Source organism: Prionailurus bengalensis, chromosome B3 (genome assembly GCF_016509475.1).
Source record: "Prionailurus bengalensis isolate Pbe53 chromosome B3, Fcat_Pben_1.1_paternal_pri, whole genome shotgun sequence".
NCBI classification, from domain to species: Eukaryota; Metazoa; Chordata; class Mammalia; order Carnivora; family Felidae; genus Prionailurus; species Prionailurus bengalensis.
This window is the reverse complement of record NC_057355.1, coordinates 73,698,345-73,723,750: the sequence shown is the minus strand read 5'-3', so window position 1 is coordinate 73,723,750 and position 25,406 is coordinate 73,698,345. Positions and strand designations below refer to the sequence as shown.

Below are 25,406 nucleotides of genomic sequence, written 5' to 3'. Positions count from 1 at the left end.
GTTTCGCGCCCTGGCCTGCGTGTACGCCTGCGCAAAGTGGCAAATCGGAAAGGGCGGAGCTGGGCCACAGCGGTGCGCAGGCGCTAAGGATACATCCGGTGTGGCCATCGGTTTCGCCAGGTGTTTGCGGAGGGCAGGCCGGAGGACCGAGTCTGTAGTCATGTCGGCGTCGGTAGTGTCCGTCATCTCGCGGTTCTTAGAAGAGTACTTGAGCTCCACTCCTCAGCGTCTGAAGTTGCTTGACGCGTACCTCCTTTACATACTGCTGACCGGGGCGCTGCAGTTCGGTTATTGCCTCCTCGTGGGGACCTTCCCCTTCAACTCTTTTCTCTCGGGCTTCATCTCTTGTGTGGGGAGCTTCATCCTAGCGGGTAATGATTCTATAAGTAATCGCAGTAATAATGTGTTTACTTTGGCGCACTGCTTTTATTCCCACAGCACTCTCTTTTGTATCAGCTCCCCGCCTCGTGACGTTATGAGAGGAGCTGCATTGCCCTCTTGTGAATGGGGAAATTGAGGTTCGGAAAAGTTACCTCAAGCCTAATGCCAAACAGCCGCCTAGGAGCTGGAATTAAGTCTCTAGAAAAACCCTCTTCATGCTGCTTCTCAACTTGTGATCCAGTACACTATGTTCCTATTGGTCCAGGAAAACTCCATTTCAACTTTTACTTAGCTTTAACATATCTTTAAAGTTGGTAGACCTTTAAAATGGAAACCCAGCTCTGAAAGCATCTCTCTCACCTTGGCCTAATCACTGCTAACCGCCAGTGAAACATTGCAATGAACAGTGTAAGAAATATAAATACAGGTGGTTTGCTCATTGAATCAACCTTTACTTGACTTTGGCTTTTAGCTGCTTCTACTTATTTCTTGTGGATGAAACTGTTATTAGCCTGAACTCAGTTTTTATTCACATAGTTCTGTTTTAGCTTTTATTCTGATTCCCAGCATTTGATACCTTGTAGACAGTCATATTTAACAAGAGTTGACTGTCCCGTAAATTTTTGCCAAAATCTGACCTTTGTTGCCCAGTAGGAACTGTATGAATGCCAAGTTCAGGCTTGGCCCATGAGTGTTAGGCAGTCCACTTTATAGGTGGCCATCAGATGGCCTTTCCAGTCCCTGGTATCGCCTTCTCTCTGACTTTGAGAACATGCCAGAATTAATTTTTTTTCCCACTGTGATTATTATCAGGCCATCAATTGCATTTTGAATCAAATACATATACTGTGATAAAAGCTTTGGAGGTGCATCAGGTTTATGTTCCTTGTTCTTAATGAGTGTACAGTTTAGGTGGGGCACAGACAAAATACAGGATTAGAATTGTTAATTTATAGTGGTTCTCTGCTTATAGGTCTGTAGAATGGCTTTTACACAAATGCTACTTCAGACTCAAACCAGAGATATTCTGCTTTCTCTCTCAAAACTTTAAACCTGAAGACTTACTGACTTGTGCACTAGCTTGGTCTGGAGTTTGAGAGTTAATAGTCTGTTAGTTGGATGTTTCTTTTTTTTTTTTTTTTTTTTTTAAATTTTTTTTTTTTACGTTTATTTATTTTTGAGACAGAGAGAGACAGAGCATGAATGGGGGAGGGGCAGAGAGAGAGGGAGACACAGAATCGGAAGCAGGCGCCAGGCTCTGAGCCATCAGCCCAGAGCCCAACGCGGGGCTCGAACTCACGGACCCTGAGATCGTGACCTGAGCTGAAGTCGGACGCCCAACCGACTGAGCCACCCAGGCGCCCCTGTTAGTTGGATGTTTCATTATGATTTTGAGTTTTGTCCTAGAGGACCAACGCTAGGTTCTTTGTGGCAGCATCCTGGCTATCAGGAGTTCAGATGTTACCACCATCATATACCCCAGATGCACTACCCTTTTTGCTCCAGATTCCTGACCTATCCCACCTGCCCGCACCCTGCCTCCGACTTTTTGTGACTAGGATTTTTATTATCTAGGCTGGAGAAGGAATTTTGAGAACCTCCAGTGACTTTTGTTTGATGATTTTTGCCTTCCAGGTCTGCAGGAGTAGGAATAGGGTGGGGCCCAAGCTGATTAAAAAGAAAGTTTATTGCTGAAGTCTCCCTGGTTTCATAAGCCTCTTAAGGTTAAGAATGCTTCCTTAAGGCTATATGGAAGAGTGTGATTTACTGAAGAGTAGGTATGGACTACAGTTGTAGATTATTAGTGTGATAAAACCAGAGCAAATTATTTTTATTTTTATTTTATTATCTTTAATGTTTATTTATTTGTATGTTTTTTTGGGGGGTGGCGGTGGGGAGAGAGAGACAGAGCATGAGCAGGGGAGAGGCAGAGAGAGAGGGAGACACAGAATCTGAAGCAGGCCTCAGAGTCTGAGATGTCAGCACAGAGCCTGATGCAGGGCTTGAAGCCATGAACTGCAAGATCGTGACCTGTGCTGAAGTTGGATGCTTAACCTACTGAGCCACCTAGGTGCCCTGGGAACAAATTCTTAAAGATGTTTATTTATTTTGAGAGTGAGAGTGGTGTCCATGTGAGAGTGGAGATGGGCAGAGGGAGAGCGAGAGAGAATCCCAAGCAGGCTCTGTGCTGTCATCGCAGCGCCTGACTTGGGGCTCGATACCACGAACTGTGAGATCATGATGTGAGCTGAATCAAGTCAGATACTTAACCGACTGAGCCTCTCAGGCACCCGAAAACCAGAAGATTTTTTGAGCAGATAATTTTTCCTGTTTTTGAAGCTATTGTATCTACAGTTGAGTTGGCAGACTCCCTACCCACCTCCCTAGTAAGAAGTCATAGCTTGTCTTTGAAGAGAATGTCTGTGAAAGGGCACTTTATTAGTGGAGTCAATATGTGGGATTGGGATTTCCAAAACTGTTAGATTACAGGTAATTGGGCCAGAGAAATGAAAGTTGCTTCAGGAAAAGAAAGCATTCATCACAGTTCATAGTTACCATCAAAGGGTATCATCTGCATTTCTTTTGACAGCGTTGCCCTTATTAAATGCCCTTACTACCTCTCTGCTCATTGTTAGCCCAGATCCTCAACAGGAGATGTTTTAAAGTGTGTGTGTATGTTTAATATTTATTTTTTGAGACAGGGGGACAAGGATCTGAAGCATGCTCCACACTGCATACAGTGAGCCCCAGTGCGGTGCTCAAACTCAAAAACTGTGAGATCATGACCTGAGCTGAAGTCATGCTCAACTGACTGAGCTGCCCAGGTGCCCCTCAACAGGAGATACTTTAATGGGAAATTTGAAATTTGGAGTTTATCCTTTGTTGTGATTGTTGGGAAGGGAAGCCTTGTACCTGTTTATGGTGCTGGATTGCTAATTTTCCTGTGGTTTCCTGTTGGAAGAGGAGGGAGGAGGCCATTTAGCTAGAGAATGGGATTGTAGGAGGTTATGTTGAAAGTTTAGGTAGTGCGGATGCTAGAGCTTTGAGTGCAAGGCCAAAGATTTTATTCTGTAGGTAATGGGAAAGCATCTCAGGATTTAGATTTTATTTTATTTTACTTTATTTTATTTTTATTTATTTACTTAACTTATGCAATCTCTACACCCAGTGTGGGGCTTGAACTCAAAACCTGGAGAACTAGAGTTGCATGCTTTTCTGACTGAGCCAGCCAGGTGCCTCCCCCTCTGCTCCCTGCTTTTTTTCTAAATTTGAGTAAGGGAGAGACTTACAATTGGTGTTAGCCTACAGTGATGAATTGGAGGGAAAACTTACTTTGGTTTCCTAATTTCTTTTTGGCAGCCTGTTTAGTTCCATTCCTTCTACATGTGTTAATTTAACATCTGTTCTTTGGAAATTGATCAGTATATTTTTAACTAATATAGAATGCTATCACACTTTTTTTCTTTTTTCTTTCTTTTTTTACTGTCACGTTTTTAAAAAACCTGGTGTTATTTGGTCTCAGTGAAAATAGTCTGTTTTCTTCTATTCTCTTATGGCTAGGAGACTTACCTGTGGTTTCAAGGAGCCAGAGGTAGAAAATTGCCATTGAGAAATCTTTTTTTTTTTTTTTTGGATCAACAGTGTAAAGTATAGTAAGCTTGAAAAGACAGATTTCAAATTTCCTTAGCAGCTGACTGTTTATCTTATGGTTAGATATCTCTAGCTGAGGACATCTGTCCCTTTGTTAGAGTAACATTCCCCGGTTGGCAGCCCTTCTAGTTTCCTTTTTTACCCTAAGTGAAATCCCTCTTTCTACTCATTCAGAGTACTATTTAGGAGAGATAAGCAGAAAACATGAAGATTTTTAAAAATAAGTCTTTGATCTTGAAATCAGTTTTTTTTTTTTTCAATGTTTATTTATTTTTGGGACAGAGAGAGACAGAGCATGAACGGGAGAGGGGCAGAGAGAGAGGGAGACACAGAATCGGAAACAGGCTCCAGGCTCTGAGCCATCAGCCCAGAGCCTGACGCGGGGCTCGAACTCACGGACCGTGAGATCATGACCTGGCTGAAGTCAGACGCTCAACCGACTGCGCCACCCAGGCGCCCCTTGAAATCAGTTTTTAAGTCATTTTACAGCTTTGATTTATTTTATTGTCTAATCCATATGAAACAGTTTTGGATTAAAAAAAATAGTTCGTTTCTTCCAGTGTGCAAATCCAAAAGCAGTTTGAATTTAAAGGGCAAGGAGGCCTAATCCAGAGTATTTATCTCATGGGAGCTATTGGGCCATGTGGACTGGGGTCCAGCATTTCTTTGGGAATTATCTATCAGATTTATGGGCCCTAATATTATCTACCATAACTGCTATCCCAGAGATTGGAAGTTTGCTAACCTTGTGCTGTTTCTAAATCTCTCATATCGTAGCTAGCTCTTCATCCTCGGCTCTCAGTATCTCTTGTTTATTTATTAAAAATTTTTTAATCTTTATTTTTATGAGAGGGAGGGACCGAGCATGAGCAAGGGAGGGGCAGAGATAGAGGGAGACACAGAATTTGAAACAGGCTCCAGGCTCTGAGCTGTCAGCACAGAGCCTGACGCAAGGCTTGAACTCACGAACTGCGAGATCATTACCTGAGCCACAGTCGGATGCTTAACCGACTGAACCACCCAGGCACCCCTCAATATCCCTTATTTAGACCACTGTAATCTTCCTCACTTGTCTCCCAGCTTCTGGTCTCTCTCCCTCCAGTTTGTCTTCCACTTGTGTTTGTGGGCTCGATTTGACTTGCAAATCAGATCATTGCACTTCCTGCATAAAATTTATCAGTATCCCAGTGAAAAATTAAAAACCTTAAAAAAACTTATTTGTTTGTTTTTGAGAGAGACAGAGACAGTGTGAGCAGGGGAAGGGCAGAGAGAGGAGACACAGAATCTGAAGCTGGCTCTAGGCTCTGAGCTGTCAGCATAGAGCCCGACACAGGACTCGAACTCATGAACCATGAGATCATGACCTGAGCTGAAGTTGGAAGTTTAACCAACTGAGCCACCCAGGTGCCCTTAAAAATCTTTTTCATGGCACCAGGCTCTTTCATGATCTGATCCCATCTATATCTCCAGTTTCACTTCTTGTCTCTGCTTCCTCTGTACTTCATACCCTAGCATTAGTTACTTGATATTCTCTGAACGTGCTGTGATGTCTCAAGCTATTTTACTTTTGCTTGACTGCCTGGGAAATTCCTTTGTGTCTTAGCTTAGCTCAAGTGCTGCTTCCCTTTGGAACCGTTCCCTGACTCCTCCAGCAGATTTTGGTCTTTTTTCTATATTCTTATTTCATGTGTGTGTGTGTGTGTGTGTGTGTGTGTGTGTGAGGGAGGTGTGACCCTTTGATACTGTGCCGTATATATTTGTGTGTCTGTCTTCACTCTGGAAGATGGGCCTCTTGAGGAAAGGGACTGTCTTTTCATCTGTTCATCTTCAGTGCTTAACACTGATTTATATGTTAAATCGTGAGTGTGCCCGTAATAATTAAGTGAATACTAAACAGTTATGTGCCAGATTCTCTGCCATGTACTGAGGATGAGCTGTGAGACCCACAGACATGGTCTCTGCTGTCCTAGAGTTTATAATCTAGTGGGAGATACAGACAAGTACCTGGATGGAATGCTCTGATGGAGAAGTATGGTGAAAATAGGCACATGGGCACACATACAGGACCACTTACCCAGTGGTCCTATAATACTCCCTTAAATGTTTGCTTTTCCAAAATAATGCATTATAACTTCTCTCTTAACTCTCTTCTGTATATCCTCTTTTCCTTTATTCTCAGTTGATGATCTTGTTTTATTTACTTTTTTACTAAAAAGGTAGACAGGAATCCTTTCATCTTCCCAGCAAGGAGTCCTAGCAGCACATCTGCACCTGTATCCTTACTCTTTGACTTCCCATGATAATGGTTGATGTGTCCCTTTCCTGTCCAATGCCAGCTCCTTCACTTGGCTAGTGTTCTCTTGTTCCCTCAGGGACTCAACTTCTGCAATCATCTTTTCATTCTGCATTATTATTTCTCTCTCAGCAGTTCTTCCTGCCCACGGGTCCTGTCCTCATGCTTTAATAAAATCACCTTTTTGCACCAAAAACAAAACAAAACAAAACAAAACACCAACCCCCCCCCCCTCAAAAAAAGCCTCTCTCTCTACTGGATCATTCCCATCATATATGCAGACTCTAATATTATCCAATTAAGGGCAGCCTGGGTGGCTCAGTCAGTTAAGCATCCGACTGTTGATTTTGACTCAGCTTATGATCTTACAGTTTGTGGGTTTGAGCTCCACGTTGGGCTCTGCACTGATGGCATGGAGCCTGCTTGGAATTCTCTCCCTCTCTTTATCCCTTCCCCTGCTCACACGCTCACATTCTCTCTCTCTCCCAAGAATAAACAAATAAAAAAAAATTTGGCCCCAGAAACCCCTCCAGCTGCCATTCCATTTCTTCCCCATCATCACAGAATGCCTTGACAGAATAGTTGCTGTTTCTTTCTCACTTTCCGTTCATTCCTTACCCCACTCTTGAGGTGGTCTATTCCACCGCTCAGTGAAACTGCTTTCCATCTTGCCAAACCTAATGGCCATCTATTTCACTTTGCCTGAATGCGCAACAACATTTAGTATTTAACATGGTTGGCTGCTGCCTCCTGTTGGAAGTACTATCTTCTTGAAGCTTTTATAGCACTACACTCTCCTGGTTGTTCCTTCTCACCTGATTGGTTTTCCCTTCCTACTGTTTGTGCTAGGTACTTCTCTGTCTGAGGACATGATGCTAGATACCTCCTGTTCTCCAATTTCTTTCCGTAGGTGAGTTTAATGTCTATATAACTACAATTTACCACATTGATGTTTTTAGTTCCGACCCATTCCCTGCATTCCAAATTAGTAAATCCTCTTGCCTCATCTTCACGTGATGTCTGGTCTGAAACTCCAAATTGAACCTTTCCTTGTTTTATTTTCTTCATAGCACATAATCACTACCTGATATTTCCTTGTTTATTTGCTTACTTATTATATGTTTCTATTAGAGTGTAAGTTTCTTGGGAGCCAGACTCTTGTCTGTCTTGTTCTGTGCCATGTTCCCGGCACCTGGGGTGATGCATGGCACATAATAGGTGCTCAGTAAATAATTTGCTGGATGAATGGACATTTAAGGAGATAGATTGAGTTAGGACTGCTTAAATGAAGTTGTCTGCCTTAGGAGGTAGTAAATTTCCATCTTTGGAAGTGCTTAGGGAGAGACTGAATGATCATTTGTGGAGGAGCTTTTTGAACAGATTTTCTTTGCCATGTTTGTATCCCAGTGAGGGATAGGACACCCCTATCAGTAACACAAGTTCTGGAAGGTTTGTAATTCCTTACTTAGGGATGGCTTATCAGTTTCTAGTAGTGGTGAGTATACTTTGGAAAACTTCCCAGGTGATCATGCACCTTCCGCCAGTATGCCCCACCCCCACCTCTTTTTGGGCATTTTATGTATCAGATGGGTATTGGCCTTTATAACTCCAAGGTCCTTTCTGTCTCCATGGAACTCTGATTCTTACGTTGTCAATAAAATAAGGTGGCTTACTGTGATTGTAGTAATGAAAATGCATCAATTCATTACCTTACCCACCTTCACAGGGAGCTTCTCTTTTGTCCCCTCATATTTTCTGAAACAGAACTCTGTCCCCACCCTCCATCTCTAGAGCCACTGTTACTAGTTTGGTATCTATTTCTCCATATTTTTTCCCAGGTTCCAACTAACCGAAATGAGAAAATATCTTTTTCTTAAGAGAAATGGAGAATGGAATAATTTTTTGGCTTTTTTTTTTTTCTTTCACTTAATATATCTCGGTTGTCTTTACTGTCAGGATATAGAGAATTTATCTCTCTTTTTTGAAATAATTGCATAGGATTTCATTGCATGTCTGTAGTGTAATTTATTGAAATAATCCCCTTGATGACATTTGGACTGTTTTCACTTTTTTTTTCCAACTTTATGAACATGCTGTTAGAAATTCTTTGTTCTGCTAGACAAATTCCTTATTCAAAAAGTAAAAACATTTAAAATTTTAATGGATATTGCCAACTCTCCCAAATGGTTGAACCAGTCTGTACTCTCCACAGCGGGATTTTAATTGGTTGCCCTTGCTTCAGTCAGTGTCCTTCATATTTTGAAGAGTCCAGGTGCTTGAAAAGATCAGTAGTGTTTCACAGTATTTACATGTTTAAGCATAATGAAAACTGTTGCCATGGTAATGGCCTCTGGAGAACCAATCTGGTAGTTTTCTGATCTTTGGGTTAGATCTCCGTTCATTTTGTTTTCTTGGTTGGTGATGTAAGGGCTGTTAGCCTGAAGCAAATTTAGATTTTCTTAAGTAGTGTAATTATTTAACACAGGCATAAAGATATTTTGGAAAAGTGTACTCGTAGAGCTTCCATTTCATGTCAAATGGTGACTGTGGCTAATGTATCAGGTTGGCATCTTCAAGGATCTAGAGTGTGGCAGTGGAGAATTCTCTGTCAACGTTATATAGTTTAGATCTCTTGCCTTTTTTTGAGACAAGCAGCTGCTAGAAGTTTAATATCAAAGATGATAACTATGAAGGTCCTCATGTATAAGCATCTTCTATTTATGGTCTGTGCTATCCAATATTATGCACATTTTATTAGAAAATAATTCACAGTTTGGGGTGCCTGGGTGGCTCAGTCGATTAAGCATCCGACTCTTGATTTTGGCTCAGGTCATGATCTTGCAGTTTTATGGGCTTGAGCCCTGCATAGGTCTCTGTGCACTGACCGTGTGGAGTCTGCTTGGGATTCTCTCTCTCCCTCTCTCTCTCTGCCCCTCCCCTGCTCATACATGCACTCTCTTTCTCAAAATAAATAAATGAGCTAAAAAAAAAAATTCACAGTTTTATAACTTTTTGTCATTCAGCCCGGCCTCTTTGTTACTGCCTCACCTACACCCCAATCGAGGTGTAATTATAAATTTAAGTCAGGAGATAGGAGAGTTCTGAAGATATGTTAGTAATATATATCTTTTTCTGAGTGAGCTTTTGGTTTTTAACCTGAAACATCATATTTTTTTCTTTTAACTTAAACATGAACATAAAACTGAGTTGTACCATCATGAATTCTTAAATTCACCTGTCTGGCCGGCACCCAGAGCAGAACATTACCAGCACCTAGAGCCCTCCTTGCACCTTCCCAGTCATTCCTCTTCCTGTGAAAGAGGCTTATATGGCTTATATTTTTGTGGATTGGTTTGCCTCCTGTTAAACTGTATATAGATGGGATCATACAGCATGGGTTTTTTGGTGTCTGGATTGTGTTGCTTAACATATTTGTGGGAGGTCTTCATATTGTGAAGTTCTTTTTCACTGCTGCATGGTACTTTATTGTGTGCATATGCCATAGTTTATCCATTTGCCTGTTGAGAGACATTTAGATTGTTTCTCGTTTGGGGCTGTCCTGGGTATCATTCCTGTATGTGCCTTTGGATGCACTTATGCATCATTTCTGTTAGAATTATTGGGACGTAGAGTATGGGTGTGTTCATTAGCAGTCATATTTGTGTTTTTTTCTAGATAATCACTTTCATGTTTTGCTTCTTGTGCAGTTTGCCTCAGGATACAGATCAACCCACAGAACAAAGCGGATTTCCAAGGCATCTCCCCAGAACGAGCTTTTGCTGATTTTCTCTTTGCCAGCACCATCCTGCACCTTGTCGTAATGAACTTCGTTGGCTGAATTACTCCCATTTACTTAATTGAGGAGTAGGAGGCTAGAAGAATGTAAGTAGTGATCATAGCCCTTGTGCCATAATGTTGATTTTAGGCATGGAAGTTGAGTGTGGCTGGTTTTGATTATAGTTGCCTGGGTTCCCATATTGCTGATAAGACATTTGCAGAATTTTCTATTGGAATGCAAAGCATTAATCTGATCGTGAGTCTTCAGTGCTGTCTCTCTTGGTCATTGCCTTCTCTTCTCACCGTTTTGCAAATCATTAAGATAACACAAAGTAAGACTTTGCCTGTAGCTAATACCTAAGTTTCTGCATCAGTAACTTCATGAAAATAATGGAAATCTTGGAAGAGACATAAATTGTAGGTTCTGCCTGGAGATTTGCTCTATAATTTTTTTCTTTGATCTCAGGTAACTTTTAAATGCTGGGCCATTGTTCCCCTAGTAGAGTGCTCACATCTGGTAGACATCCAGTATATGCTGAATGAAGGACTGTGGCCATTTGCTAATAATGTGTGCTAAAGTGGAAATAAATGGGGAAATTGGATTAGCTTGGGGAAGACTTTAAAATATATGATGAGATGTCATTTGGTTCGTTTGCCATTTTCCCTTTATTAGTGTAGAACTCCTTTTTCTCTAAACTCTGATGTAGAATCTCAGTATATAAAACAGCAATGGAGCTGGAGTTGTTTTGATTGACAGAATTGAAAAGTCCTCTCTGCTTGGCCTTTCTTCCTCCCAAGCAGAATCCTAAGTCTCTAAGAAGCACATGAGTGGATTCCAAACTGTGTGTTGACACTGTTATTTTATATATGAGAAAACAGAGGCCTTCTGTGGCCACACAGCTAGGTGGTTGCAGAGTGGTGCCTTCCCTAGTGGTGCTCTTGGCCCAGTGCTCCTCTAGTATCCTACCTGGCTTACGATGAGTGAATGCGCTCTTTTCTTTGCCTTTCCATCATAACATTTAGTGTTGCTATTGGGTGGTAGGAAAAAAAAGAACCTTAGGGAATGTTATCCTTTTTGGGGGAAAAATATCCTAGGACTAGCCTCTGTCACTAAGAAATCTGTCATGTTTGTACTAATCAGCAGTATAACACAAGAGTTAGCGACTGTGTCCAAAGTGTATGCAATAATGCGACAAGGACTGTACATTAATTTCTGGCATGAATGAATTAGTTGCTTACAGTGTTCCATGGATTCTTTTTGTTATTGATAACTGCTTCAAAAACAGTTCTGTTAATTCAGGTAAGGTTTCATTTTTGGTAGTGGTAAGTTGACAGAAATGGTTTATTTCAGTGAAAAAGTTTGAGAAGTACTTCTACTATTCTGATACAGTTTAACTCTTTGGAAACCTGATCAGGGCTTGAGTTGTCCCCCTCCCTCCCGTTACCACACCTTCTATGTGGCAGTCAGTGCCTTGTTACTGGGAATACAAACAAAAGTAAAATGTGGCTCTTAACTTTTCTAGTAGAGGAGAAGGCCTATAAACATAGCAGTTAAAATTCAGCATAGTTAGAGCCACACCAAAGATCTGAACAGAGTACTGTGGGAGTCCAGAGAAGGGAGCTATATGCCATTTGGGAGCAGAGGCAGCAGACAAGGTATCTGAGGATAACAACTCTGAGTACAGCTAAAAAACCAAACCACCAACATTGACCTTATACTTGCAAACCTCATGAGTGACTCTTGGGCTCTCTGATAGTAACCTTGCTGGGAAAGTCATAAGTCTTTTGACTGATTTGCTTTAGATTACTAAAATTATTTTTTCTAGAGGAGTCATGTGTATGTTTAGGAAGGGAGCAGAGCAAACAATTCAAGGGTGTTCTTTAGGCTCAAGGAGATACCAAATCATGGAAAATGATTTCCTATGGCCGACGTGATTGGAAGAGGACTCTGCTGCAGAGAGCTTAGTATTTCAAAATTATGACAAAAACAGAGACAAAAAAGCAGGCTCAGCAGGAATTGCATACTGCAGACCATATTAACAATGTAGGGCCACTTGTTCAACTGGGAATTAATGGGCCCAAGGTAGAGCAAAATCTTCCAATCCCAGATTACAGTGGTAAATCATTCTGTAGAGAGTATGCTCATTGAAAAATCCTTTTCTCGGACATTGCCCAAAAGATTTTTCACAGAGATCATTTGTTTGACACAGGTTATACTCTCCTACTTGTAAACCTGTATCTATTTTCCCTTTTTATGTGCTTCTTTCTATTTTAGCTTTTTTTATTTTTAAAAAGTTTATTTTTGAGAGAGAGAGCAAGCAGGGAAGGGGCTGAGAGAGAGGGAGACACAGAATCTGAAGCAGACTCTAGGCTCTGAGCTGTCAGTACAGACCCCGACGTGGGACTAGAACCCACAAACTGTAAGATCATGACCTGAGCTGAAGTTGGATGCTTAACCGACTGAGCCACTCAGATGCCCCTAACTCTTTTTTTAAGTTTATTTTATTATTTATTTTGAGAGAAAGCAGGGGAAGGGACAGAGACAGAGGGAGAAAGATGCTGTCAGTGCAGAGCCTGACATGGGGCTTGAACTCATGAACTGTGAGATCCTGACCTGAGCCAAAATCAAGAGCTGGATGCTTAACCAACTGAGCCGCCTAGGCACCTCTGCCCTTTTTATGTGTAGTGTGCCAAAACACTTTTAAAATATTTTCCAAGTAAGTTCTCAATATTTGTACCAACTCAGAAGGTAGAACAAAACAGATTGAACATTCTCTATACTTGCCAAGTACATTGAGGGTTGGGTATAAAAAGAATAAACATCTATAGTGTATGCTCTTGCATGAATTTGAGGATGACATTTGAAACTAGCAGCTACTCTGAAAAAAGGCAGTTCAGAAGAAAATGGCATTGAGTTGAAAAAATAAATATTCAAGAAGTAACTAAATTAACATACAGATAGTGAGAGCTCACCATAGGTCAGGATTTAAGTGCTTCTTGTTCTGTGTCTTTTATTTATTTTTTATTTTTTAAAAGTTTATTTATTTATTTTGGGAGAGAGTTCGAGCAGGGGAGAGAGGCAGAGAGGGAGAATTCTGCGGGGCTTAATCCCACAAACCACAAGATCATGACCTGAGCCGAAATCAAGAGTTGGACACTTAACTGATTGAGCCACCCAAGCACCCATGTCTTACTTTAATTTTAAAATAACCTCATGAGGGGGGCACTTGGGTAGCTCAGTCAGTTGAGCATTTGACTTGGGCTCAGGTCATGATCTCAGGGTTCGTGGGTTTGAGTCCCTGCATTGGGTTCTGTGCGAATAGCTCAGAGCCCGGAGCCTGCTTCAGATTGTTTCTTTCTCTCTGCCTCTCCCCTGCTCATTCTCTCTCTCTCTCTCTCTCTCTCTCTCTCTCTCTCTGTCTCTCTCAAAAATAAATAAAACATTAAAAAAAAAAAAAGCCTGATAATCCAGAGTGACTTCAAAAAAGTTTTCTTATACCCCATTTTTGCTTGTTTGTTTACTATAGAGTATTTGACAATTGCAGAGCTAAAGAAGTGTGTTTAAAAAGTCAGCTATTGGGGCGCCTGGGTGGCTCAGTCAGTTAAGTGTCCATCTTTGGCTCAGGTCATCATCTCGCGGTCTGTGAGTTCGAGCCCTGCATCAGGCTCTGTGCTAACAGCTCAGAGCCTGGAGCCTGCTTCGGTTTACGTGTCTCCCTCTCTCTCTGCCCCATCCCCTGCTCACGCTTTGTCTCTCTCCATCTCTCAAAAATGAATAAACGTTAAGATTAGAAAAGAAAATCAGTTATTTATCACTGTGCTTTCCTTATTATTTTCTTTGCTTTTATTATAACAAGTTTAAAAAATACAGAAAAGTAGAAAGAATAACCTAACCAATCGATGCTGGGAATTAAGATTTTGAACAGATTAGGGGTGCCTGGGTGTCTCAGTCAGTTAAGTGTCCAACTTTGGCTCAGGTCATGATCTCTTGGTTCGTGGGTTCAAGCCCCGCATCAGAGCCTGGAGCCTGCTTCAGATTCTGTGTCTCCCTCTGTCTCTGCCCCTTCCCTGCTTGCACTCTGTCTCTGTCTCTCAAAAATAAATAAACATTTAAAAAAAAAAAGATTTTGAACAGATTAGACATTGTAGATTCAGCTGAAGTTCCTTCCCTTCCCTCTGCTGGAAAACCCTGAGCTTCATGACAATTTCATTCAGCTAGGCCTAGTGTAAAACCTAGATCTATTAACACAGCCTTTTCCAACCTTTAGCCAGCCTATGTGGTCTCCCGAAAACCCATCCTCTGCCACTCAGTTGGCAGCACTGGTTATATAGTTGGCTAAAGTTTATTTATTTTGAGAGAGAGAAAGAGAAAGAGAGAATCCCAAGCACGCTGCACACTGTCAGCGCAGAGCTCGATACGGGTCTCAAACTCATGAACCGTGAGATCATGACGGAGCTAAAGTGTGACGCTTAACCACATGAACCACCCAGACACCCCTTACTTTATTTTTAGGCAAACTCCACACCCAACGTGAGGCTCAAACTCAGTGACCCCAGAGATCAAGAGTCGCATGTTCTACTGACTGAGCCAGCCAGGCATACCACTTTAGATGATCCTAAAAATGAAAATGCAAAAGTAAAAAATGCTCCTAGTGACCTTCGGAGTTGCTGATTAGTGTCTGGCACTTAGGTGGCTGTAAAGTTATTTTGGATGAATTTATGACACAGTTCAGTAGATTTGAATATTTTAAAATTTACATACTATCTGTAAGTATTTCCTATGTTTGTTTCTTTACGTCTGTGAAGTTCTTTTCAAAATTTGTCAGCTTCTCTGAGGTGTTCTGAAGGGAAATTAAGAAGAGGGACACAGCTCCATTGCATCACAGTTTGGGAAGGGAAGTTCCTGATGACAGGGTCCCTGGATCTGAGGGAAAGTGAACTGGGCACAAGGGACAAACCTGAGCTTGGAAATGTGCTCAGCCCCTGGGGAGGTTGTTTGCAAAATGCTCCAATGCTCATGCTAAAATCTTATTAGTGTTGCTTTGTTTTTATAATAGAGACCATTCTCCCACAGATCTTTAAAAATTCATGGTGTTTAATCCTGGCTGGAACAAGGGGACTAACCGAGCTGGGCAGAACAGAACTCTGACAAGCAGTGCTATTTACAATTGCTATTGGCTTTTTGAATTTATCAGGGGAGCACAGTAGTCCCCTATTCTCTGTGGGGGATGTGTTCCAAGCCCCCCAGTGGATGCCTGAAACCACCAATAGCTCCGAACCCTATGTATACTATTGTTTTTCCTATATACATATACCTGTGGTAAAGTTCAGTTCATCAGTTAGGCCCAGTAAGAGGTTGACAACAGTTACGAATCACAAAATAGGACCATTATATACTGGAATTAAAGTGTTGTGACTATATTCTCTCTCAGAACATCTTACTGTTCTGTATTCACCCTGCTTGCGATGATGTGAGATGATAAAATGCCTATGTGATGAGATGGAGTGAGGTGAATGATGTAGGTGTTGTGACCTAGTATTAGGGTACTATTGACCTGACAGTACTTTAGAAGGAGGGTCATCTGCTTCCCCTGTGATGGACTGCAGTAACTATGGAAAGTGAAACCTTGAATAAGGGGGTACTCCTGTGTAGTGTCCTAGAAAATTTCCTCTGGACGGGAATCTAAATATTCTTTAGGCTCTACTGCCACCTAGTGGGTCGTACATTTCCTGCCGAGAATGTACTACTACAAAGCAAAAGTTGAGTTGGGTGGGGGCTGGGTGGGGGTGGGGAACACTGATACCTTTGTGATAAAATCTAGTTTTTTTCCAGTCACAGGAGGGCAGCAGAGGTCCAAGTGGGCTTACATGCTAGGTGGGGGTTGCTGTACATTCTGACCACTGGTGGGCAGTGTGGAGTTAGGCTCCAAAGGTCATGCAACCTTAATGTGGCTTTGGGATTTTGTTATCCAGGGAAGACCTCAAGTGCACAGAGACCCACAGATTTTCCCTTTATTTCCTTTTCTTGTCAGTTGAAGAGCACCTTTTTGGTTCATTCTAGACCTGTTTTTGTTCCCAACATGACCTCCACTGGTAATAATCTTTAAGTTTTTTGAATGGGGGGGGCGCTGTTCAGTTTTTATTTCATTTTCTCTTTGACACTTCCTCTTATTGAATTAGAGCTAGCCACCAAGTAAGTTCTCAAAAAAGGAACTATTCTAAATTTGTAGACTATATTTTGAGCTAAGCACACAGTATAATCTTTTTTTTTCCAGCCCCCTTTTTTCACCAGATGGAGGGGGAGATTCTGTACCCATTATTAAGGCCCTAAATCTGCTTATTTTATTTACTAAAAAACACTAGTTAACGACTAATTGGTGATTGAACTCTGTTTTGTATTTGGTCTGTTTAAAGCTCTCAATAAAAAAAATATATCAAGTAGAGTTGTGTTTATGAAGTTCATTGCTGCCCTAACTCCTTACTCCATCCTTTCAGCTTGGATAATTCCTACCCAAGTTGTATAGGAGTCTTTTCTGGGGCCCATTGTGCATACCTGTAGTGCTGCATTTAGCCAGTAGTTATGAAACTGTTCATTTGCTTTCCTGTCTCTCCCACTGAACTCTTAAATTCCCTGAAGGACCTCAGGGCTTAGCATGAGGGGAACAGTCACTGTGCATGTTTGTTGAATGAGTGTATGAATAACTAAACCCTTTCAACTGTAAGAAAATGCTATAAAAATAGCTAAATCATTAGTTACATGGATGCTAAGACATGGAAAGTGCTGTGGAAGAAAGAAGCCAAGGAAACAATTTGTTTGAAGGACTGTAGGGTGGAACACAAGCATGAGACTAGAAATTGGAAGGCCTGCATTGTAGAGTTTGCCCTATTAACTAGTTGATTGGACAAATAAGCTTGTTTCTGAGGCCCAGTTTCCCTATGCACATCATCTGGATGTTCATCACTCTCTTACAGCTGCTATAGCCTGTGATTATTAGAATTCATGATAGTTCCCAGTGTATTTCAGTGAGATTGTGCTGTTTGTGTGGATCCTCAGTTGAGCTTTGCTTTTTTTTCTTCAGTTGCTTTTTATCCGTGTTACCAGATTTCCATCATCCATCCACAAGAGGTAGAAAGTTAGTGTCAGTATATACAACAAAATGCACAATGTTTGCATAAGACCTTTTACAAAATTAGGTAACATTTGGAAATGTTTTACCGTTATCATATTATCAGGCTTGTGGGACTCACATATACTCTTAGACACGTTAACCCATGTGATCCTGTTGCCTCTTCCCGCAATGAGGTTGATGAATGATAGTATTCCTATTTTACACATGAGGTAATTAAACCTTAGTGAAATTTAATTTTTAAAAAGTAATCTCTACACCTAATGTGAGACTGGAACTCATGACCCCAGGATCTGGAGTCCCATGCTTCACCAACTGAGCCAGCCAAGTGCCCCCCAACCTTGGTGAATTTTAAATTAACTTGTCCAGGCCCTGGAACTGTTAAGTGACTGAGTGGCAACTTGATAACAGATACTTGACTCTAAACATTCATATTCCTTCTTCTCTATTTTGTTCAGAGACTTTTGGATGACGAATTACATCTTCTTGTTAAAAGGTTTTCATTAAAAATGTTAAGCTTCTTTTTTTTCAGTGAGAAAGCTTAGGAGAGATAAGAAAAGATGAAGGTAGGCTCTCTAAAATATTTCTGCTGGGCGCCTGGCCACCCATGTTGAGTGTAGAGATTACTTAAAATTAATAAATAAAATATTTCTACAAAGTTGGTCATCTTGGGTCCAGAAGACATGATAGAGAAGGCAGATCAGGAGACCTTACTATCCAGAGGGGATGACCTTGGTGCAGTGCCCTCTAGTAGAACTCTGCAACGTGGAAATAGTTCTAAGTCTGTACCATCTGGTATGGTAGCCACTAGCCATGTGTTGTTAATGAACATTTGAAATGTGCCTGACTGAGGCACTGATTTTTACATTTTATTTAATTTTAACTGAGTTTAAATTAGTTAAAGCCACCACGTATGGCTGGTGGCTTCAGTGTTAAAGACAGCACGGCCCTGGAAAAATCTATTAAACTCCCAGTACCTACTGCTTTCCTCATCTATGAAATGAGAGGATCAGACTGCTTGATCTGTAAAGCCCCTCTCATTTTTAGAAACACATGATTTGTGCCTTCTGAGATTGTAGTGATTCACATTGAGCTCGGAACCTAGAATTTCTGCAGAATGGCCTTGATTCACATTTTCTTTAATTTCACTGTTAATTGGGTGACCGGGATCCAGGATGAGATGGGTTTGAAGGAAAATCAGTATTTGAGCCTATCTGCTCAGTGCTAGTGTCTGAATAGAGATGCTGCTGGAGAAGAATACGGATTCCAAATGGAAATGACCCTGTCTGGCATTATCTTTTGTGTCTATACAGAGAATAATTATTTTTAACTTTGTGTTGTGCCTGGCTTTCTTTTAAGGTGATTAGAGCAGACTGATCAGATGGCACTGTCTTTTCTGCATGGGTGACATAGACTGAAGAAGTCATGCTAATTTTTCTCAGTAGGTGCCTTCCATTTTGCATGTCTTGATACTATGGGAAGAAATTTGATTAGTTTCCTGAAATCTTCATCCCCTGGTTAGCAGTTGAAGCCATTCTTCTGAGCTGTTGAATAGTCCAGTTTTGTTAACATTTCAAAGAATCCTAGCTCCTCTGCTTTTAGAATACTATCTGGTAAATGTAGTTTTGTCTTAAAAGAAGGAAGCAGGTCTTTGTTAAGTAGGATTTTCTGAAAACCACTATCATGAGACTTAGGTCCTGAGTCATTTTTGCCTTCTAGATGGACCAGCCTTCGTGTCTTAGATTTGTTTGACTGTTTTAATACCATAGAAGCTTAAAACTTGACTTTTGTACTAAACTAGGATTTCTTTTATAATTCTGTCTCAAGGCTCCTCACTCAAATGATCCTATGTTCTAGTCTGCTCTCACCTGGGCCATTAGAACTGATGCATTCATAATTCATAGTTTGTGGCCAGAGTGTTTTTTTTTTTTTAATTAATTAATTAATTATTTTTTTGAGAGGGAGAGAACACGAGCAGGAAAGGGGCAGAGAGAGAGAGAGAGAGAGGGGAACAGAGGATCCCAAGCAGGCTCTGCTGACAGCAGAGAGCCCGATGTAGGACTCAAACCCACCAACTGTGAAATCCAACTGACCTGAGCTGAAGTTGGATGCTTAACTGACTGAGCCACCCAGACATCCTGAGAGAGTTTTTGCTTTAAGAAATTTGATGGAGTGGGGCACCTGGCTGGCTCAGTTTGTAGAGCATGTGACTCTTGATCTTGTGGTTGTGAGTTTGAGCCCCACGTTGGGTGTAGACATTACTTAAAATTTTTTAAAAAAAGGAAGTTTGGTGGAGTAATAAGTGAGTTTTAACAGGTCTGTTCACTGTGAACACTTTTCCCTGGTTTTTTTTTTTTTTTGCTCTTTTATGCATTTCTCACAATTCTATTGATATAAGAATGTTCTACAGTTCTGTATCATGTCTCTAAGTACCATTGTTACTGACCTAAAAGCACTCTGGCTAGAAGTCTAATATCTTTCTATTAAGCTCTGATGCTAGAATCTCCAGGTCACCTTAACCGGTATGCAAAATAAGGTGATGCCCTTTTACCTGCCAGGATGGCTCAGCTCTTCTGAAAGGTAGTGTTTTCAAGCCCTTTTCAAGTCGTGGCAGCCAAAGAAGATTGCAGAATTTTAATGGCACACTGCAGGACAAATGGCTACTGACGGCTCAGTGTGTTGGAGCCCTTAAATCTAAGGGGCCACTTTCTGGCTGCACCCTTAGCGCAGCACATGAGACGCTATGAGGAACGCATCTCACAGCTTACAGCTCGCATCTCAATTGACTAGCAGTAGGGCGGCTGCTTCTCTTGGAGTTACCCTCCACCTTCTTGCCAAAAATAACCTTATCTGTCAGTGCAAATTATTTCTTCTCTTTCCGTGTTAAATTTGAGATTGGGAGTTTTTCTCTGTTGAATTCTTCCTTTTACTCCCTGTTATTCCAGCTGAAATGTAGTGCTTTGTAGGCTTTCTAGATCCAGAAAAGCCCTGGAGGTTCAGTTGCAACCCCTTCCCCGCCCCCCCCCCCAAAGAGTTTGTGAGCCAGAGAGGTCAGAGTGACTTCTGTTAAGTCACGTAGCTTATTAATTCTAGAGCGGAGTTGAAACCCACGCCTGCAACTCTTAGTAAGTTTTGCCTTGGTGTGCTTGGGATTCAGATTTGAACATTCCTTTTTATGGATATCTCTGTAAAATGTCCTGTGAAGAATATTTGCTTTATTCTGGTTCTTCTAGCCTGGCTTAAATGCCGTCCAGAATTTGGGAACCCCATAGTTGTCTTTGTCTTTGTGGGTTTAGAATTTTGTTGGAAGGATTTGGGGCCCTGTCTTGTAGTGTTTTAAGACATTTTTAAAAACCTTGGATATCTCTCTTACTTTCTGCTTCTCTCTTTTAGGTTCACTTTTTGCTTTCCCCTGGATAAGAGCTTTTGAGATGGCAACTTGGACACGTGGATTTTCTTCCGATTTATACTCCCTACCGACTCTGATTTGGAATGTAGGTGGAGAGCCCAGAGAAGTTCCCTTGCTTCTGTGTTAGAGCAGTTTTGTAATGAGCATTTATGAAGATGGCCTCTACTTTCCATTAAGTGGGACCTCCTTTTTGCCTTTCAAATTAATAAACTCCATGCCACTCCTTCCTCTGCCTGTGGCTTTTTTTAAATTTTTCTTCTTTACTGGTATTAAAATCCTTCTTTCCCTTCAGTCCTCTGCAGAGCTCTTTAGGAGTTGATAACTTGCAAATGTGAATCTGCTTCCTTGTTTTCATTAAGTATATCTGAAGTTAATGACAAAAGGCAGTGCTGACGACCCTGGGAAATGACAGTCCTTTGTCTTTTCCCTGAGGCTGGTAATCCTTTACTAATCCCTCACTTGTTACAGGTGGTTCCATGCTTATGACACAATGCATTCCTGGAACTGCATCATTAAGCACTTTGTTAGAAATTGAACTAAGCGGGTACTTCCACATTTACATGTTTCAGCTTGCTTTGGTGGTGAAAAGTGGAATGTAACTCTTAGGCAGTGTTAACGGAGTGCAGGATGTGAGGGTTGTTTATGTGTTTGCTTATAGGAAATGGTACTCTTCAAACCACTTAAGCAAATAATTCTCTCGTTTTGTTCTTTCAACTGTCTCGGGGGTTCTAATTCTCATGACATACGCGAAGAAATTAAAGATCAGTTTTGTCACTTGCTTAAGATCAGAAGTCCTGACACAGCTTGTGTAGAGCAATAGATCTGCTGGTTGAAGTGTAGGCATATTTATGTGTATCATGCTAGCAACTCTGTTTCCATCTTGGGTGCTATATATAGGTACTAAGCTATGCTGAGAATTCCACCATTTAAATTTAGCTGACTACTGAGATGACGGGTTGTGCTCTAGAGGTTTTCCCAACTTGGCTGTACATTAAAAACGCTTGAGGAACTTCAAAATGAGAGCCCAGTGCCCAGGTCACACCCCAAACCAATTAAAAATATTTGAGGGTGGCATCTGTACTAGGTACAGCTGATCCTCCTATACAGCCAAGTTGGAGAAGCCCTGGTCTGCATTCTTGCTACTCAAAATGTAGTTCTCTTGACCAACAGAATCACCTAGGAACTTTGAAAAGGAGAGTCTCAAGCACCCGACCCCCCCACCCCAGATCCTATAGCAGCAAAATCTTTAACATGGTTCTCATGTGATTCATGTGCATATTAAAATTTTTTTAAATCTTTAATCTTTATTTATTTTTGAGAGAGAGAGTGCAAGCAGGGGAGGAACAGAGAGAGAGGGAGACAGAGAATCTGAAGCAGGCTCCAGGCTCCGAGCTGTCAGCACAGAGCCCAACGAGGGGCTCGAACTCATGAATTGTGAGATCATGACCTGAGCTGAAGTTGCTTAACCGACTGAACCACCCATGCACCCTTTATGTGCATATTAAAGTTTGAGAAGCACTAAGCTAGAACAATGGTTCTCAAATTTTGGTGTATCTCACAATTCTTAGAGATACTGGTTCACTAAAATTATCATTGAGCAATTTAATTTCCTTTAAATGGTATACCAATAAGCTTTATCAGGAGGCTTCTCTTTTTAGCCTAGATTGATAAACAGGTATTTTGGATAAAAAGTCTGAACTTTGAGGCAAATGGGTCATAAACTGGAAATATAAATTTTATCAAGGAAGAACATCATAATTTTCAGAGACTTTAATGGACAGGTTTTGATGAGGGAGCGTGAGGCAAGCTGAGGGCAAAGTACAGGCTAATAGCACCCAACCCCTCCCCCAAAATGGGATAGCCCGGCTACCCAAGAACAAAGGAAAGGGGTTTAAGTACTTGGCCATGGTGATGTGGGAAACTAAGGCAAATGAAAAATCAAATTCCCTTACTGCTTATAGCCCATTGACAAGTTCTTGAAACCGGCAGAGTGACCTCCCTCCAGGAGCTCAGCTGCTTCAATGATGACACTGTGCTAGGGGCAAAAGGGAATCTTGCCTTAACATCCTGATCCCCCAGGACCCTGTAACATATAACATGTTATTTTTAACATATAAAAATTCCTTCGGAAGCTTCCTTTATCTCAACTCCTCCAAGGTACATGCTGGCAATCATACTCCAAGCTTATGGCCCCCTGATATACATCTGAAGGGTCTCATGACTGAGGTTTTACTGAATGGAAATAAATGGCGTTTTCCTAACAGCAGCTAGCCCCTCAAGGTCCTGGAAACCTTGCTTCCAAAATTCCTTAGGGACTTAAGCTGTCCCTAACTCCTTCCCAACCTGAGGGTATATAATCAGTTACCCATCACAACCCCACTGCAGCCCTTCCTGCCCACGGGTCCTGTCTCCATGCTTTAATAAAATCACCTTTTTGCACCAGTGTCTTCAAGAATTTTTTCTTGACTGTCCATTCCAAACCCCACCATCACTCTCAAAACTTCATCAGGTTTTGTTTAATGCCTTTCAATGATCTTGAGATACATAGTTAATCGGGTTAGCTATTGTTTCAGAGGCCATTTAACCCACACCAGGGACCATCAACTGGAAACATTCATCTTTGAAGTGTCTTTTTCCCCATATGTAATAGGGCAAAATGCCTATAGAATGCTTTTGGAGTTCGGGTTTTTAAATTTAGTTAAAAACTCATTACAAGTGACTCACTTGTTTGACTTGCTCGGTGGTTCTCAGCTGTGCATATACAGAAGAGTTAGCTTTGGAACTATTCCTTCAAGCTTAAAAGAATGTGTTACCCCTACTCTACTCCCCTAAAGGAGTTTCTGACTCTTAGGTGGTTTTTTTTTTTTTTAGCTGAAGTAGCTAAAGACATGGTAGATGAGAGGCACTGAACCAGGATAGGTAATCTGTTCATTAGATGCCTCTTCTTATTTCTGGACCTTTCTTAATACCCACCAGTGGTGTTGCGATAATGTCTCCACGGGCCTTACACATGGGTGCTCAATACAGCATGTGGAACGAGTGGATTTTGAGTACTACGGTACAGAGAGTAGCAGCATTTCCTGCTGCTTCTAGCTAGACACCTTTTATAAGGTGGGTTTATTTTTATTTTCTGTTCTCTTTTGTGGGGCCGGAAGCCATTTGCCACAACCACCGTACAGAGTCTGTTCCCTGCCATTCTCTGCAGCCGTGGGAAGCCCAGCCCTGAGCACCTCCTGCCCACACATTTCCTGTGCCCTATCACATGGAAACCATCTCATGTGTTTTCTTCTCTTAGCAGCCTATACCTTTGGCCTCTTTGATCATACCCTTTCATCTCAGGCTTCAAAATACTTTTGTTATGATGGTTGGAAAATACTTGGCGAGGTCACAGAGGCCTGTTCTCTGGTTGTGGAGGTTCAGAAGTGAGCACTGGCCAGTTACCAGAGGCTTGGGCTGTCTAAAGTTTGAGTGCTCTATGACTTTGTACCTACATTTCATTAAAAAAAAAAAATTCAAATATAAAAAAAATGGATCTCTCCTGTGAGGGGACCAGAACACTTCTCGGAACAAGGATTCTCAGATGAGGGAAATGAGAAAGAGGTAGGAGGAAGCTTCTGCAAAGCAAAATAAAGCACATCGGCTGACATTGAATTAGTAAGCAGGTCCATGCGTATTGCAAAACTTCTATCGATGGGATGAAAAAGAGATGTATTTTCCAGCCACCCCTTCCCCCTCCCCCAGGCAGCCTGGTGTTGCAGAAAGCATTTTGTTTGACTGGAAAGTGTTGATTTAAGAACCTGTTCTGCTCCTTCTTGTCTGTATTGACCTTTTGTGCTGTCTCTAAAATTTAGCAAATAATTAGGCACCTAGGTACTGCACTGCATAGTGCACAGGGTTCTAAAAGGTAAGAACCCTTGCTGTCCAAGAGTGAGTGATTTGACATGGAGTGTCTACCATGTGCCTGCAATGGTATTAAGTGCCCTCCTGCTGTTTATATTTCCCTATAAATCCCATGAGGAAGGGGGTGCTATTCCTTGAGATGAGGAAATGGAAATTCAGTCTGCAAGTGTTAGGGTTTGAATCTTATTTCTGTCTTATTCCAAAGCATTTGGATTAGGCTTTGAGTGCAATAAATAATAAAATAATAAGCATGGGGATAATAATACTTCACATGTTGTCCCAACAAAATGTAAGTGAAAGTACCTTGTTAATGTAATTGCTCTACAAATGTGTCCGTACTCTCATGGCTGTCATCAGAAACGCTGAGGACCATTTCACACATATTGCTTTTTTCCCTCAGCTGCACATCCAGTTTTACTGGCTTTAGGCTATAGGACTATGGTGGCCAATGGCAGGCCTTCCTCTCCCCAGAGGAGAGAGCCCTCGCTGCCAGGAGCCCTCATTAGGTCAGCTATTCAGGCTTGCTCTGCTTAAAAAAAATTTTTTAAAATGCTTGTTTATTTTTGAGAAAGAGACAGAGCATGAGTGGGGGAGGGGCAGAGAGAGAGAGAGAGAGAGAGGGAATCGAAGCAGGCTCCAGCTTGATGCGGGGCTTGAGCTCATGGTCAGGTGAGATCATGCATGACCTGAGCCGAAGTCATATGCTTAACCAGCTGAGCCACCCAGGTGCCCCTGGCTTGCTCTGCTTTTTAAAATTCAAGGATGAACACTTAGGTTTTAACTTTTTATTATAGAAATTTACACACACACACACACACACACAGACACACACACAGACACACACACACACGACTAGTAAACTCCCAGA

The 25,406-nt window shown here is 41.5% G+C and overlaps 1 protein-coding gene across 2 annotated transcripts; it reads left to right on the top strand.

Annotated features, from left to right (window-relative positions):
• The first annotated feature begins 76 nt into the window (after positions 1 to 76).
• DAD1 (defender against cell death 1) lies at positions 77 to 20,864 on the top strand. 2 transcript variants are annotated; one of them, XM_043555748.1, is made up of 3 exons: positions 80 to 371; positions 10,033 to 10,207; positions 20,623 to 20,738. In XM_043555748.1, the coding sequence occupies exons 1-2, from the start codon at positions 161 to 163 to the stop codon at positions 10,161 to 10,163; spliced, it is 342 nt and encodes a 113-aa protein (XP_043411683.1). In that variant the 5' UTR covers positions 80 to 160; the 3' UTR covers positions 10,164 to 10,207; positions 20,623 to 20,738. The 2 variants fall into 2 exon arrangements, with proteins under 2 accessions (XP_043411682.1, XP_043411683.1); XM_043555747.1 differs by lacking the exon at positions 10,033 to 10,207 and having other exon boundaries at positions 77 to 371; positions 20,623 to 20,864.
• Positions 20,865 to 25,406: the final 4,542 nt, after the last annotated feature.